This window comes from Ailuropoda melanoleuca, chromosome 16 (genome assembly GCF_002007445.2).
Source record: "Ailuropoda melanoleuca isolate Jingjing chromosome 16, ASM200744v2, whole genome shotgun sequence".
NCBI lineage: Eukaryota > Metazoa > Chordata > Mammalia > Carnivora > Ursidae > Ailuropoda > Ailuropoda melanoleuca.
The window spans coordinates 65,935,403-65,952,040 of NC_048233.1; the positions used below are offsets into that span (position 1 = coordinate 65,935,403).

A 16,638-nucleotide genomic window follows, 5' to 3' on the forward strand; every position below is an offset into this window, starting at 1 on the left:
TTCAGGTTGTTGGCCTATTTTTTAATAGGATTCTTTGTTTTATTGTATTTTAAGAGTTCTTTGTATATTTTGATAACAGTGCTTTATGAGATGTATCTTTTGCAATATATCTGTGGCTAAGTCTGTGGCTTATCTTCTCGTTCTTTTAACAGTGCCTTTCATAGAAAAGTTTTTAATTTTAATGAAATCTAGTTTATCAAGTATTTCTTTCATGGATAATGCCTTTGGAATTGTATTTAAAAGGTCACCACCATACCCAAGGTCATCTGGATTTTCTCCTGTGTTATCTTTTAGGAGTTTTATAGTTTTGCATTTTACATTTAGGTCTGTGATCCATTTTGAGTTAATTTTGGTGAGCAATGGAAGTTCTATGGCTAGATTAATTTTTTTGCACATAGGTGTCCAGTTGTAGCCCTATTTGTTAAAAAGACTGTTGTATTGCCTGTGCTCCTTTGTTCAAGATCAGTTGACTGCATTTATGTGGGTCTATTTCTAGGCTCAGTATTCTGTCCTATTGATATATTTGTTTGCTCTTTCCTCAGTTCCACACTGTCTTGATTACTGTAGCTTTATAGTAAGTCTTAAAGTCAGGTAGTGTCCTCCAACTTTGTTCTTCTCCTTTGATATTATGTTGACTATTCTGCATCTTTTGCCTCTCTATGTAAACTTGAGAAACATTTTATCAATATCCACAAAATAACTTGCCGGGATTTTTATTGGAGTTGTATTGTACATGTGGATCAAGTTGAGAGAACTGACATTTGACAATATTTAGCATTCCTATCCATGAACATGGGGAATATCTTTGTATTTACTTAGTTCTCCTTTGATTTCTTTCATCAGAATTTTGTAGTTTCCCTCATAAATATTTTCTTAGGTTTATACCTAAGTATTTCACTTTGGGGGTGCTAACGTAAATAGTATTGTGTTTTTATATTCAAATTCCACTTGTTTATTGCTGGTAAATAGGAAAGTGATTGACATTAGTATATGAACTCTGTATCTGGCATCCTTACTATAATGGCTTATTAGTTCCAGGAGGGTTTTTTTTTTTTTTGTCAATTATTTCAGATTTTCTACATAGACAGCCATGTTATTTGTGAACAAAGACAGCTTTATTTCTACCTTCCCAGTCTGTAAACCTTTTATTTCCTTTTTTGCCTTATTGCACTAGCTAGGAGTTCCAATATGGTGTTGGAGAGGAGTTGTAAGAGGAGACATCCTTGCCCTGTTCCTGATCTTAGCAGGAAGACTATAGATTTTCATTATTATTATTTTTAAAAATTTTATTTTTAAGCAATCTCTGCACCCAGCGTGGGGCTCGAACTCACAACTCCAAGATGAGGAGTCATACGCCTCATCAGCTGGGCCAGCCAGGCACCCCTATAGTCTTTCATTATTAAGTGTGATGTTAGCTGTAGATTGTAGATGTTTTTCATGAAGTTAAAGTTTCCCTCTAATCCTGGTTTTTGAAAGCTTTTATCATAAATGGATCTTAGATTTTATCAAATGATTCTTCTGCATCTATTGATATGATGATATGATTTTTCTTCTTTAGCCTGTTGACAGGATAGGTTATATGTACTGATTTCCAAATATTGAATCAGCCTTGAATACCTGGGATAAATCCTGCTTGGTCATGGTGTATAATTTTTTTTTTATATTTGTTGGATTCAATTAGTTATTATCACTCAGAGGTAAGCACTCTCCAACATTTTGATGTATTTCTTACTGTCTTTTATAATAGAAATATTAATAACAGCAACAGTAAACATTATTGCTTCTTTGGGTGGATACAGAGGTAGAGACCCCATGGTGCTGTATTTACACAGTGGGGTAATGAAAGGAGGTAAAGAGGATATACATGATTGCTTTTGTGAGTCTTCTGATGAAGATGAGAAAATTGGTTTAAGGAAGCGATTAAGTGCTCACTTTAGTAACATTTTCTCTTCTCAACACCCCCGTTGTAAAATCCAAGCAATTGAGGCTTCTAACCAGGTTGTCAGGAAAATATTTGACAGCACTCAGAATGTTAGTAATGGAATGTAGTTCATAGCTTGTGTCTGCTGTGTTTCTAGGTTGCTGGATAATTTTCCAAGTCTTAGGAATGACCATTGTTTTTTTTCACAAATAGTGTCTTTTCTTCTCATACATGAAAGATACTGAAAAAGGACTTTGTCCTCCTTGTTGATGAAGCTCTTCCCTCACCTACCCTCACTGGAGCCTGATAGAGATTTGGAAACTATTGTTGTGGGGCAAAATGACAGAATAAATACTAGAGGCTGTACAGAAGCCTCAACTTTGAGATTCCCAACCTGAAAGTTTCCATGGACACTGTCATGCTGGGAAGGCACGGTGCTGGGGGGAGTGAAGACAACTTGTAGCATCTGAAAAAAATTGCATTTCCTGCTTTTTTATTTTTTTATTTTTCTATTTGAGAATATTGACCATTTAGAAGAGGAAGAGGGGAGTAAAAGTGGACTTCTTGACCTTTTGGGGAGGTATTTAGAGTCTTCACAAACTATTTCGTATAGTTCACCTTCTTAAGGTCATTTTTGGAGTAGGCTCCTTTAAACTTACTTGCAGGGAATTTGGCTAGTAGAACCAAGTATTTCTGAACTCTTAAATGAGAGTAGACTCAGATGCTTTTCTTTTGTGTAGCTTACTCCTCCTGACCCTGTTCCATCTTTCTCAGTTCATGTCAACAACACTTTTCTGGAAAAAATCTTTCTAAAGTTATGATGCTTTCTAGCTAGTATGCTTTTTTTTTTTTTTTTTAATAATCTGCCTATAATAGAAAACTAAATAAAACCTTGGTTTCCTACAAACCAGCTAGCTAGGAGTTTTAATGGATTGCAACCTATGTCAAGCATATTGAATGGTGTTGTTTTTTAAGTACAAGCTCTTAATTCAAGGTTTTATGTGTTTAATTATGTATGTGTAAAGTGCCAGTCTGTATGCCTCTTGGGTGCAGCCCAGCTTGGAAATATTAACTACAAGAGCATATAGAAAGTAGCATGGGATGAAACTTAACTCTTCAGATATGCATCCTGTATCCCAAGATTCACTTGGGGGGGGAAAAACATCTCAGTGGGGATAATAACAGAGCTGGCTATTGACCAAGGAAATATCTCAATTAAGAAGAAATAAGTTTGAAGAACCTGAAGCAGGCAGAGCAGGCAGAAGGGGATCATAACAGGTAATATATTGTAGCACAAAGTATGCTGGACTGGACCAAAGGAAAGCTGATTTCTAAGCTTGGACTTTATTACTGCACATGTGTTCGTGTGTGTGTGTGACCTATAAAATGAGGAGGCTGGACTCAGCTCTAACGAGAACAGTCAGATCTTCACTAGTTAGTTAGGACTATTCACAAATAAGCCACCCAGTTTTTCAAATTACAATGCTATGTTTAAGTAATTTTAGTAAAATTCTATGTTTAAGTAATAACATAGATTTTCACCCTAATGCAACAATAACAAAGATATATTAACTGGCTTGTAGCCTAGGGCTTTAAAGTTTCAACAGCTTAGGGGCCGGTTGACCAAAGGGCGGAAACTCCTATTAGGGTTTCATTTGTGTGGAGGACCCAGGTACTGCAGGGGAGATTCTGCTGGAGACCACTACTGGTGCCCTAGGAATCACTTGGAGGAGGAGGGGGAGATTTTTCTTTTAACCAGAGTGGTTCTACTTTCGGTTCTGTTATGTTTTAGGGTTCTACATTAAAATTTTGTTTAGGGTAAGTGAAGTTCTGTGGCTCTAAAAAAGCTTAACAATGCCAGTTTCATTGTTCTGTGATACACCCAGCCTTCTCTTCTCTGCACATGTAGAATTTTCTTTTTATTAACACTATATGTAATACAGTGAGGAGTATGAGACTGTCACTCTCACATTTGAGGCGAGGTAGGATAAAGGCTGAAGAAATTCTAAGAAACCAATGCAGAAGTGATGTCAGTGGCTCTCAGGTAGCAGGGGCTGGTGGAAAGGGTCTGCTGCTTTTGGAGAACTGTGAAGTTTGTAGCAGAATGGAGTTTTGATGGCAAGGAGGTGAAATGAAACTTGAAAGGGAATTTTGAAAGCTTTTTCACTCCTGTCATTGGTAGGGGTCCTTTCTCCACAGTACCCAGCCTACTGTATTGCCAGGTCCCCCAGGGAGTCTTTCCTTTGGCCTCTGAATTTGAATGGATGCTATGACCCAGAAATTTGTTCTTAGCATTTTGAACTAGGTTGTGGAATACCTGTTTGTTGATTAGTAGAGAACTGGGGGGTGGGGGTGGTGAAAATGATAAAGGTTTTATAGAGTAGATCACTCTGCCTTTGGTTCTTATTTGTGGCCTGATCTGTACAAAATAAAGGTTGAGAAACCTATGTAAAACCATGGAAAATAGAGAATTTGATTGTTTTTTGTTTTAAGCCCCATGATTTAGTCACCTAGTGCAGTCAGGCCATACCTTTCCTGACTGATGTCTGCTTCTGAGCTGAACCACAAGTGTATGTGAGGGCTAGTAAAATAAGTTGTGAGTCAGTTTTTATTGTGTTCTCCATTTTTAGTCACTTGTAACTGTTAAAGAGATTTTCTCAGGCATTCAGAAAAGTTTATCTTTTGGCTAAAACTTCCTAGGTTTAATCTCTAAGAGAAGGTCTTAGGTCTTTATAAGACCTAATTTATTTCAAGGTTCAAGATCCATTCATAAAAGGTCATCATAAAGCATAACAGCCTTGAAATAAACACACTAAAAATAAAAAGGAATTACATAAATAAACACAAGTCACAGTTCTCAATCTGATACAGAATTTGCAGGGACATTAATAACATTTAACACTCCCCCTCCCCTTCTCTTTCACACCAGGGAGAGTACCTGCAGAGAGTATAATGAATTCCTGAGGGCTTATGTCACTGAGTCACTTGATGTGTGAACAGAGATGTGTCCTACAGGCCTTATTTTGTATGGACGTTCTTACGGGAGTGTTAACAAAAGCTGCTGAAAGTATCAAGCCTCTTTCAGTTTTTAAAAGGCTAATAAAAATGGACCCATCTTCCCCTCTTCTTTAGACTTTCTCTTCCTCAGTCTCCTTTTTAGGTTTTCCCACTTTGGCTTTCCTTCTCAGGGACTGTTCTAGTGAACAAAACACCAGACTGGGAGCAGGAAGATAGGTGTCCCCTGCATCTTCTGCAGGTGTCCTGTAGCTGCGGCTGTTCTCTTATCTGTCAAAGAAAGGGATTCACCTAGGTGACAGCTACTTTCTCCTTCAGCTCTAAAATTCTTGTTTGGCCTTTCTCCTCTGTCCACGCTCTCCGTTTTCCCTTTTCCATGCCATTGTTATTCACCATGCAGAATTGTTTGAAAATATTCCTAAAATGCACATAGTTTTGAGGAAGCATCAGTAAATGTAGTTACTGGTAAGATACAGAATTTAGAAGTTCTTATTTTGGTAGTTTCTCGCTTTGTTTCCCTTATGTCCCAGCCAAATATAGCCTGCAGCCGTATTTTATTTGATCTGCTAGTGGTTGCTACAAAATAAGTCAATAATATATTTTTACTCATCAGACAGTAAACAGGCTTGGCATGGTCTAATATTGGTGAAGGTATAAAGAAGTGCCTACTTTCACACATTGTTGTGGGAATGTAATTAGTATATCTTTTTTGGAGGGTAGTTTGGCTGTATTAGTCCATATTTTTGGAGTATATAATAAATTGACTCAGTGACTCCAGAAGTCTCTAAAAAAACTCGTATGCGAATATTAAGAGATATATCCAAGGATGTTCATTACTGTGTTGTTTGTAATAGCAAAAATATGGAAATATCCTGTATTTCCATTAAGAGGGGAAATATTTAATGGGTATGTTTATCTTTATATATATAAATATTCATATTTGTATATATCCACATCATACACACATTAAAAATAATGTAATGAATGAAGTAGATCTGTATGTACTAACGTATTTTAAATAGAAAAGCAAGACCCAGAACCAAATGTTCACTATGACCCATTTATATAAAAACAACATAATTGTCTGTATACATATATGTGTGTAACTAGATAGAAAAATGGCTGGAAGGTACATACCAAACTGTTAGTAGTAATTACCCTCCAAACAGAAAAATGGTATCCAGATGGAGAGAGAAGAGGAATTTCATTTTTTACAATTTATACTCACCTATTGTTAAAAAGTAATCAGGTATTGCTGGTGTAAAAATGAACAAAAGGAAGAACAAAAAGGGAAGGATGAGGAATTACTTCCTAAAGACTAAAAAAGGAAAAAGGATTACTAAGAAATTCATCAACAATATTATGGGAACATTGTTTAGACAATATTCCCCAAATTTCAGGACCACATAGGAACCATGGTTGGTTTATATTTTGGCCAGGGCTGCAAAGCACTTACAATAGGAGCTCTATCCTTCCATTCTTTGTATGTCCAACTTATTATTTTTTCTTGTCTGTGTTCTGCAGGTAACCCGGGACCAGATGAAGGTATTTATACAGCAGGAATTTAAGAAAGTTCAGAAAGTGATTGCTGATGAGGAGCAAAAGGCCCTTCATCTAGTGGACATCCAGGAAGCAATGGCCACCGCTCATGTGACTGAGATACTGGCAGACATCCAGTCCCACATGGACAGGTTGATGACTCAGATGGCCCAAGCCAAGGAACAACTTGATACCTCTAATGAATCAGCTGAGCCAAAGGCAGAGGTAAAGGAGAATGCCTACAATTATTAGTAGCTGGAGAAATAGGAGGAAATTGACTGCTATGTTCGTTAGCTCTGGAAATTCTCTTTTGTGGTCCCTAAACATGAATGAGTTGAAAGCTTAGAGTATAGGTATTTATTTATTTATTTATTTATTATTTTTTAAGATTTTATTTATTTATTTGACAGAGAGAGAGACAGCCAATGAGAGAGGGAACACAAGCAGGGGGAGTGGGAGAAGAAGAAGCAGGCTCCCACCAGAGCAGGAAGCCCGATGCGGGGCTTGATCCCAGAACACCGGGATCACTCCCTGAGCCGAAGGCAGACGCTTAATGACTGAGCCACCCAGGTGCCCCAGGGTATGGGTATTTAGACTGGTGTGTAAACCAGTGTGAAAGTATTGGCTTCTAGGGCCTGCACCCAGCAGTTGGGCCTGGCAGAATATTCGTCTACCATGACTTAAAGGAGTATAGTCAGTAGGACAAATACTAATCACAGCTAAGGAGGGAAGCCAGAAATCAAAGCCAGAGAAGAAGGTAATTGACAGATTCCAAGTTGTGAAATGAGCCTATAAATAAAGTCATCATAGGGATGAGAACAGGGTGAATGAGAAAGGAAGTGGAGCATAAAGCAGGCCAGAATGAAAGGTTTTGGACTGATACTGTGAGTAGTGAAAAGGTGCCTCAGCCTGGCTTTTAGATGGAGCCAACTGCATAAATTGGGGGCATAACTCTTAGATTAAAGGAGGCATGTGTGGCATTGGAAGGATCAGAAAGGGTGTGAATGAAAGACACAAGGTAAATGTTGAATCACTACAAATGGGAGTCTTTGTATTCATTGTTATTTCATAACAGGAAAAAAGGTCTTAAGCATTTTACCAAACAACATATTCAGGCATTTAGAATATAATTCTAAAATAAAATTTAAGATAGCTATTTAAAAAAATCTTCTAGAACTTATATTTCAGCCACTAGGGAAAGGCTTTTGTTCATAAGGTTTCATAGTATTATGTTGAAAATTCTGGTCAAGCTTATGCCAGAAGGGTAGGCCTCTCTAGAAGAAAACCTAGAGGAGTCCTATGGACTCTCCAGGTCTGCTACTGACTCACTGAGCTTACTGCTTAGCTAGCAGTCTTGCCTTGGCCCAGGAGAGCCTGGACACAGAATAACTGAGCCGATGGAAAAGCCAGGTTATCATTCAGGAGGCAGGTATTGTCCGAGCCATCCTGACAGAAAATGTCGGAGACCATTGGACAGTTATCTGCTTCACTCATCCAAGGTTCTTGATTAATTTTCATCAGTGTTTGAAAAGAATAGAATAAGTCTTGTTCTTTTCATTGTATCCTCTGCAGAATTAAGAAAGTATGTGCCTAAATAAGTTTCTAGAGAGGCAAGAGAGCACTTTATATTCATCATTTCATTTAACCCCTATATCAGCATTCATTATCTCTGTTTTACAGATGGGATATTGAGATGCAGAGAACTGCAGAGATGCTGAACCAGTGTCACTTAGTAGAAAACGGAGCCAGGATTCAGACTGAAGTCTGTCCTGTCCCAATGCCTGTGTGTTTTCCCTACTGTGTGCTGTATGCCAAGTGTCTCATTTGTATATGTGGGAAAAATGAAGAGAATCAGTGCCCTAGAGAGCTTTGCATTCCTAAGACCCTTTTTTTTTTTAATTTTTTAAAAAGATTTTTCATTTATTTATCTTTGTGAGAAAGAGCACGAGAGAGCATGAATGAGGGGAGGAGCAGAGGGAGAAGGACCCTGGGATCATGATCTGAGCCCAAGGCAGACACTTAACTGACTGAGCCACCCAGGTGCTCTCCTGAGACCTTTTATAGTGTGGAGGTGGTCACTTTGTGTCTTAAACAAAAAATTCAACCAGAGTTAACTTAAGGGATACCACAGATTGGAACCCCACATTTATTCTGTGTGTTGATTGGGTTATTTTTCAAAAATAAAGATTTATTTTTGAGAGATAACCCCCTCTCTTTTATTTTCATTTCAAGTAATGTATTGAGTCCCTCCCTAGTATTAACTGTCCTTTAAGCACTTCAGCTGCTCAGCTGCGCTATGCTTGTTAACTCTGATGGAATTACTCCTGGGGATGCAAAACTGACAAGGCCTAAGGACCAGGCTGTGGACAAAATAAGCTATTAAAAACAAAAGGTAGCATTCAGCTGGCTAGAGCTTTTACAAAGAGCTGTTCTTGTCTAGTAGCCTCTCGTTCAGCTAATCTGGTAACTTATTGATCAGAGCAGATCTCCAGTACTTCTCTTTCACTCAGCAGAGAAATTCTTTTCTTCCTTTTGCATGTTACAGATTTTTTTTTTAATCACCTGCATTTCAGATTTGGCCAAAAGGTTCTTCCCCCCAACATTTTATTACGAAAATTTTTGAACATACAGCAAAGTTGAAAAGATTTTACAGATTACACCCATATACTTCCACCTAGATTCTACCATTAACATTTTAATATACTTGAATCGTGATTTATACATAGCCATCTTTCCAGCCTTCCACTCTTCAACGCATCTTATTTTTTGATGCATTTAAAATCAGATTGCGGGGGCGCCTGGGTGGCACAGCGGTTAAGCGTCTGCCTTCGGCTCAGGGCGTGATCCCGGTGTTATGGGATCGAGCCCCCACATCAGGCTCTTCTGCTATGAGCCTGCTTCTTCCTCTCCCATTCCCCCTGCTTGTGTTCCCTCTCTCGCTGGCTGTCTCTATCTCTGTCGAATAAATAAATAAAATCTTTAAAAAAAAATAAAAAAAAATAAAATCAGATTGCGGCTTCTGATTCTGAACAAGATGGAGTAAACATATTTCACTTTATTACTTCTAATCACAGCAAAAATTCCTGGATAAAATATTTATTTATTTGTTTGTTTGTTTTTAAAATATTTTATTTATTTGAGAGAGAGGAAGAGCATGAGCAGGAGGGGAGCAGAAGGAGAGGGAGAAGCAGACTCCCAACTGACCTGGAAGCCCAATGCAGGGTTCGATCCCAGGACCCTGACATCATTACCTGAGCTGAAGTCAGATGCTTAACCAGGGTGCCACCCAGGTGCCCCTGGACAAAATATTTAAATCACTTACCAGAAAACTCTCAAAAGTGAGAAAAGATGGTCCTGATCAGAGATCTTGGGATTTGAGGAACTATATGGCAATGAGTTCCCTGGGATTTTTCTTGCTTCTTTTATATCCTGGCCTGGGTTCCTTGCAAACTGGAAACCATAATGAACACAGACAGAAAGAAAATCTCCAAGAAAAGCCTGCTGTCTGTAGCCAAAGGACTAGGAAAAGTTCAGTTCAGCTATAGAGAAACCTTTTGACCAATTCTGCCTATTCTGGAGACACATACCCATGAATAAAGCTGTACCCCTTCCCGGCCCAGTTGGCACTGCAGTAGTGGAGCCAGTGGGGTGGAAACCTATTTTTTTGTCCTCTCCTGCAGTAATGAGTTATTATTCCTTTCCCCTGGAGCCTTTAGGTAAAAGTCTGACTACTGCCATCACCCTGCCCATCTCAGTAGTCAGTGGTGCCTATCTCCCTTGGAGCCTATAGGTAAAGCTCTTACTTCTACCCCTGCCCTGCAGTATCAGGAAGGCAATAGTATCCCTCCCCTTTGGAGACTGTAGATGGAGCTCTAACTCCTCCCTCCCACCCCTACATTAACTAGGCAATATACCTGCCCAACTGGGTCAGTGGGTAGAACCTTATCTTCCACTCATTATCCTATAGTAATGAATTGGTACCCCTCCTCCTCCCCAGCCAGCACTGTGGAGACGATAGCATGGAGTTTTGTCATCTGAGGGGGGCAGATCAGAAGAGCACTGCAGAATCTTTTAAACTAAATTGATATTTGAACCACAGTCCACAAACCTGATCCAGGACATATGTTCTGTTTCTTTCTTCTTCTTCCTTTTTTTTTTTTTTAATCATAATTTGTATTTTTATTTTCATTTATTTATTTATTTTTTTTAAATTGAAGTATAGCTGACACACAGTGTTCCATTAATGTAATAGAACATGTGTTCTGAATTTAAATAGGTTGACTTCTTGCTAGAATAGAAGATTTAAATAGGAACCAGATTCTTAAATACTCAAAATGTTCAGGATACAGTCCCAAATCAGTCATTATACCAAGAACCAATAAATCTCAACTCTAATGAGAAAAGACAATCTAACGAGAAAAGATGCCACAACCAAGATGACACAGAGTATAGAATTACCAGACAAGGATTTTAAAGCTACTGTTTTGAAAATGACTTAGTGAGCAATAACAAACTCTGAAAGCAAATGAAAAATAAAAAGTCTCAGCAAAGAAATAGAAGATATAAAGAAGGACCCAATGAAAATTTTAGAACTGAAAAATACAATAAGTGACATAAAAGATTCACTGGATTGGCTCAGTGGCATATTGGAGATAAGACAAGAAAGAATTGGTGAATTTGAAGATACAGATCCAGTCTGAACAACCAAGAAAAAAAGATTGAAAACTAATTGAAACTGAGTCTTAGGGACCTGTGGGACAATAAAGAAAGATCTAATGTACATGTCACCCATGTCCAGTAGGGGAAGAAAAGGATTGCTGTGCTGAAAAAATTGAAGAAATAATGGCTCAAAACTTCTAAAATTTGGTTGAAAGAAATAAACCTAGAGATTTAAGAAGTTGAGTGAACCCAAGCAAGATAAATTCTAAGAAATCCATACCTAGACACATCAAAATCAAAGTATGAAAAGGAAGGACAAAGAAAAAAATCTTGAAAGCAAAGTAGCCAGAGAAAAATGACACAATTAGCTATGGGGACAATAATTAGAATGAATATAGTATATATAAGATATTTGCTCTATATCTATTGAAATGATTATGTGGGGTTTTTTCCATTATTTTATTGTAATGGCTGATTATATTGGTTAATTACAATACTAAGTCAACCTTGCATTCTTGAGATAAACTCCCACTTCATGATTATATATAATCTGGTTCAATTCATTAATTTTTTATATTTTTAAAAAAGATTCATTTATTTGAGAGAGAGCAGAGAGACAGAACACAAGGTGGGGGGGGCAGGGAGAGGGAGAGGAAGAAGCAGACTCCCTGCTGAGCAGGGTACCCACTCCATCCCAGGACTCTGGGATCATGACCTGAGCCGAAAGTAGGTGCTTAACCGACTGAGCCACCAAGGTGCCCCTCAATTCCTTAAGTTTTTAAAAAGATGTTTAGGTCTGTGTTCAATGAGGGATATTCATCTGTAGTTTGATATTTTTATAACATCATTGTCAGGCTTTGGTATTAGGGTTAGCTGGCTTCGGAAAACAAGCTGAGAAGTATTCCCTCCTTATCTGTTTTCTGAAAGTTTATATACAATTGGTGTTATTTCTCCCTAAAATATTTGGTAGTACTTATCAACAAAATCATCTGCCCTGAAGTTTCTTTATGTGAAGGTTTTGGTAACCAATTTAATTTCTTTAATATAGAGCTATTCAAATTTTGTTTGATCTTATGTTTATTTAAATTTTAATTTGTGTTGTATTTAAATTGTGTTATTTGTTTAAATTTGTGTTGTAATTTTCAAAGAATTTGTTTTCATTTAAGTTATACTTTTTAGTGTAAAGTTGTTCACACTGTTTTGTTGTGATTTTTAAACTGTCTGTAGCATCTGGAATGATAACCCATCTTTCATTTCTGATATTGAAAATTTGTGATTTTCTCCCTTTTTTCCTTGACAGTCTAATTACTATTTTATTAATTTTGTTATTCTTAAAGAACTTCTTGATTTGCTAATGTTATTCTTTGTTTTCCATTTTGCTTATATGTGCTCTTATTTCCTTTTTTCTGCTTATTTTGAGTTTACTTGTTCTTTTTTCTAGTTTGTAGATCATTGATTTTACTGCTTTTTTTTATGTCCGCTTTCAAAGCCATACTTTTCTGTCTAAGCACTGCTTTAGTTGAATCCTGAACTTTGGTGATGTTTTATTTTCACTGTCATTCAGTTTGAAATATTATTCATTTACTTTGTGATTTTTTTCTCTTTACTCATTGATTATTTATAAGTGTCTTGTTTAGTTTCCAAATATTAGGGATTTTCCTACATGTCATACTGTTATTCATTTCTGATTTTTTCCATTGTGATCAGAGAATGTGTTTTTTTTTTTTTAAAGATTTTATGTATTTATTCAACAGAGATAGAGACAGCCAGCGAGAGAGGGAACACAAGCAGGGGGAGTGGGAGAGGAAGAAGCAGGCTCACAGCGGAGGAGCCTGATGTGGGGCTCAATCCCATAACGCCGGGATCACGCCCTGAGCCGAAGGCAGACGCTTAACCGCTGTGCCACCCAGGCGCCCCAGAGAACGTGTTTTGAATGGTTTCAAGCCATAGCATTTATTGAGATTTGTTTTATGGCCCAGCATATGGTCTATCTTGGTGAATGTGTATGTGCACCTATTTTATAGTTTGAGGTGTTACTGTTCTATTAAATATCAATTAGGTATTCAGATAACTTATTTTTTAGTGATTTTTGTGTCTAGTTCTATCAACTGCTGAGAGGGGTTAAATTTCTAAGGATGATTAAGGAATTATTTATCTCTCCCTTTAATTCTGTCAACTTCAGATATCTTAAAAGTCTCTTTAAGCAAATATATACTTATGATTGTTATGTCTTCCTGATGAACTGACCCTTTAATCATTATGAAAGTTCCTCTTTTTCTCTGATAATACTGTTTGTCTTCATGTCTATTGTACCTAACGTTAGTAGAGCGAATCCAGTCTTACGCTTACTGTTCTCATGGTATGTCCCCATCAATTTGTTTTTGGTCTATCTATTGTTAAAGTGTGTGTCTCCTAGGCAACATATGGCTGGGTTCTTATAATCTTTTATCCATTCTGATAATCTCTGCCTTTTAATTGAAGTGTGCAGTCCATTAACATTTAACGTTATTATTAATATGGTTAAATTGCTGTCAGCCATTTTATGATTTGTTTTCTGTTTGTCCCTCTATTTCTATTCCTGTTGTCTTTTCCTGCCTTCTTTTAGACTTTTGAAACAGTTATTTGAATTCCATTTTAATATATTTTTTGGCCTTTTAGCTCTATTGCTTTGTTCTTATTTTGTAATGGTGTCTATGTGGATCATAATATATATATGTAATATATAATATACGTATAGATCCTTAAATTTTCTGTCTACTTAAAATTAATATAGTACCACTCCACATAAAATGTAGGTACCTTTAGTGGCACCTGGGTGGCTCAGTCAATTAAGCATCTGCCTTCCACTCAGGTCATGATGCTGGAGTCCTGGGGTCAAGTCCCACCTCGGGCTCCCTGCTCAGCGGGGAATCTGCTTTTCCCTCTGCCCTTTACCCTACTTGTGCCTCTCCTCTTTCTCTCTCTCTCTCTCAAATAAATAAATAAAATCTTTTAAAAAAATATAGGTACCTCGAAACTATATAGGCCAATTAATACTCTTTTTATGCCCTTTATGTTATAGTTGTCAAGTAGAAAATCTACATATGTTATAAACACTGCAAGACAGTTATAATTTTAAACAATCATACCTTTCTAAAGAAGTTAAGGAAAGTGTAATCATAATTTTATATCTGTGTGTATATATATAGTTTTTAAGCAAGTTTGTGATAATAGTTGCGTAACTGTAAATTTAAAGTCATGGAATATACACTTAAGACAGGTAATTTTATGATATTATAAATTATACCTCAGTAAAGCTGTTAAAAACAAAAATTGTAGATAGTCCACCTGCTCAAGTGCTATTTGCCTTTGATTTATGAAAATCATTTTAAAACTAGTCCATTAACACAATGTGTTTAAGAGATCTTCAGTACAGATGAATTTGATTAGGCCAAGAGAATCACAGAGCTTCTGGTTGAAGAAGTTCAGAGATTACAAGGTTTCCTGGTGACATTTCATTTTAAAAATGTGTTCCTAATAAATCTTTGTGGGTCCTCTTATAGAATATAGCGTACAGGAGGAATCTCAGTACCATTCCCACAGGTCTAATGAGATGTGGTCTTTCCCGTCTTCAGATAACTAAATAAAGTTATTTCCTTCTTACTCATTATGGAATATTAAAAACTTATAGACAGAGCAGAAAGTAAACACACTAAATTGATGGTTATCATTGGGGTGTTTTTTCCTTTTTTTTCCTGTTTTGTGTATGTGTTTTGTTTTTTCCCCAACTTTATTGAGATAAAATAGACTATATGTTAAGTTCACGGTGTACAGTGTGGTGATTTTGATATACATATATACTGCAAAATGATTACCATAGTAAGGTTAGTTAATATCTTCAGCCCCTCATGCTATTTTTTTCTTTTTTCTTTTTTTTAAAGATTTTATTTATTTATTTGACAGAGATAGAGACAGCCAGCGAGAAAGGGAACACAAGCAGGGGGAGTGGGAGAGGAAGAAGCAGGCTCATAGCGGAGGAGCCTGATGTGGGGCTCGATCCCGTAACGCCGGGATCACGCCCTGAGCTGAAGGCAGACGCTTAACCGCTGTGCCACCCAGGCGCCCCATGCTATTTTTTTCTTAACACTATATTTTAAATCTTCCTCCTGTTACCATAAATTCTTCATAAACATTATGTTTGAGTCCTGAATCAATGATACAAACTTAACTTTTATGTAATTTTAAGTTATTTCCAACTTCCTTGCTGCTATTTATTACATTACCATGCATGCTTTTGTTTATAAATCATAAGTAATTACTGAGTCAAAGAGACTTTTTTACGCTCTTGTACGTATTTGTAAACTGTAACAGAACAGTTACATTAGTGTACATTTTTATCACCAGTTTCGACAGNCCATGCATGCTTTTGTTTATAAATCATAAGTAATTACTGAGTCAAAGAGACTTTTTTACGCTCTTGTACGTACTTGTAAACTGTAACAGAACAGTTACATTAGTGTACATTTTTATCACCAGTTTCGACAGTCTCTCATTTTTTTGCCTGAATTTTATAAACTTCTTTGCCAAAGTCAAACGCTAAAAAAATGGTGTCTTTATTTTTTATTTGCATGTCATGATTACTTCCATCTTTGTCCAGTTTTGAGAGAAGAGAACTGAACTACGTGAGATTATTTTAGAAAAAGTTCAAATGAGGAAATCATTAAAAATGCTACATGCATACCCTAAACATTTATTTTAAACTTGAAATATATATCTGTATATGTCTTTGATTTTTTTTTTAAAGATTTTATTTATTTTATTCGGCAGAGATAGAGACAGCCAGCGAGAGAGGGAACACAAGCAGGGGGAGTGGGAGAGGAAGAAGCAGGCTCATAGTGGAGGAGCCCGATGTGGGGCTCGATCCCATAACGCCAGGATCACGCCCTGAGCTGAAGGCAGACGCTCAACTGCTGTGCCACCCAGGCGCCCCTATGTCTTTGATTTTTGACTCAAGGCCTTTGAGAATACAGGTTTGCCACTTGGAGGGAATGTTATGTTTCTGGCATAAACCACATCCATACTGCACTGTTTGTAAGGTCCAATTTCAGGATGACATTCCAAGCAAGCTGAATGTGGAATCCTAGACTTTTATACTTTATTTTTTCTAATATTTTGCATGTGTCTCATCTACATCAAAGTTGACAGTTTTAAGTAACTCCTCTTTATTGAATGCTTTGGAAGCATCCAGCTTAGTTTTCATGGAAGCAGTGGTTCCCTTTTGCATTCACTTTTTGTTATTCAATAAAATATGTTGTCATAATTACAAGTTCAACTGATTTAAACAGCCTCAGGAACAAAATTATTTGATTCTTGGTGAACAGACATTTCCACTGGTGGAAGTAGAAACAAGGTGGTAAGGTACTAGAATGTAGCCTACCAGCCAAGAGCATTGAGGATATTTGATGGAGGGATTTGGGAGCATTGCTTAACCTGACAAGTCATTTAAATAGAAGCTGGCATTTAGC

General features: G+C 37.0%; 1 protein-coding gene across 1 annotated transcript in view; it reads left to right on the plus strand.

Moving 5' to 3' along the window:
* TRIM44 (tripartite motif containing 44) overlaps positions 1-16,638 on the plus strand; it is a gene marked incomplete at its 5' end in the record, with an annotated part of 67,825 nt that overhangs the window by 39,762 nt on the left and 11,425 nt on the right. The window contains one exon of the mRNA XM_034644805.1: positions 6,461-6,700. Within this exon, the coding sequence (XP_034500696.1) occupies positions 6,461-6,700 (240 nt within the window). The remainder of the gene's footprint in view (positions 1-6,460; positions 6,701-16,638) is intronic.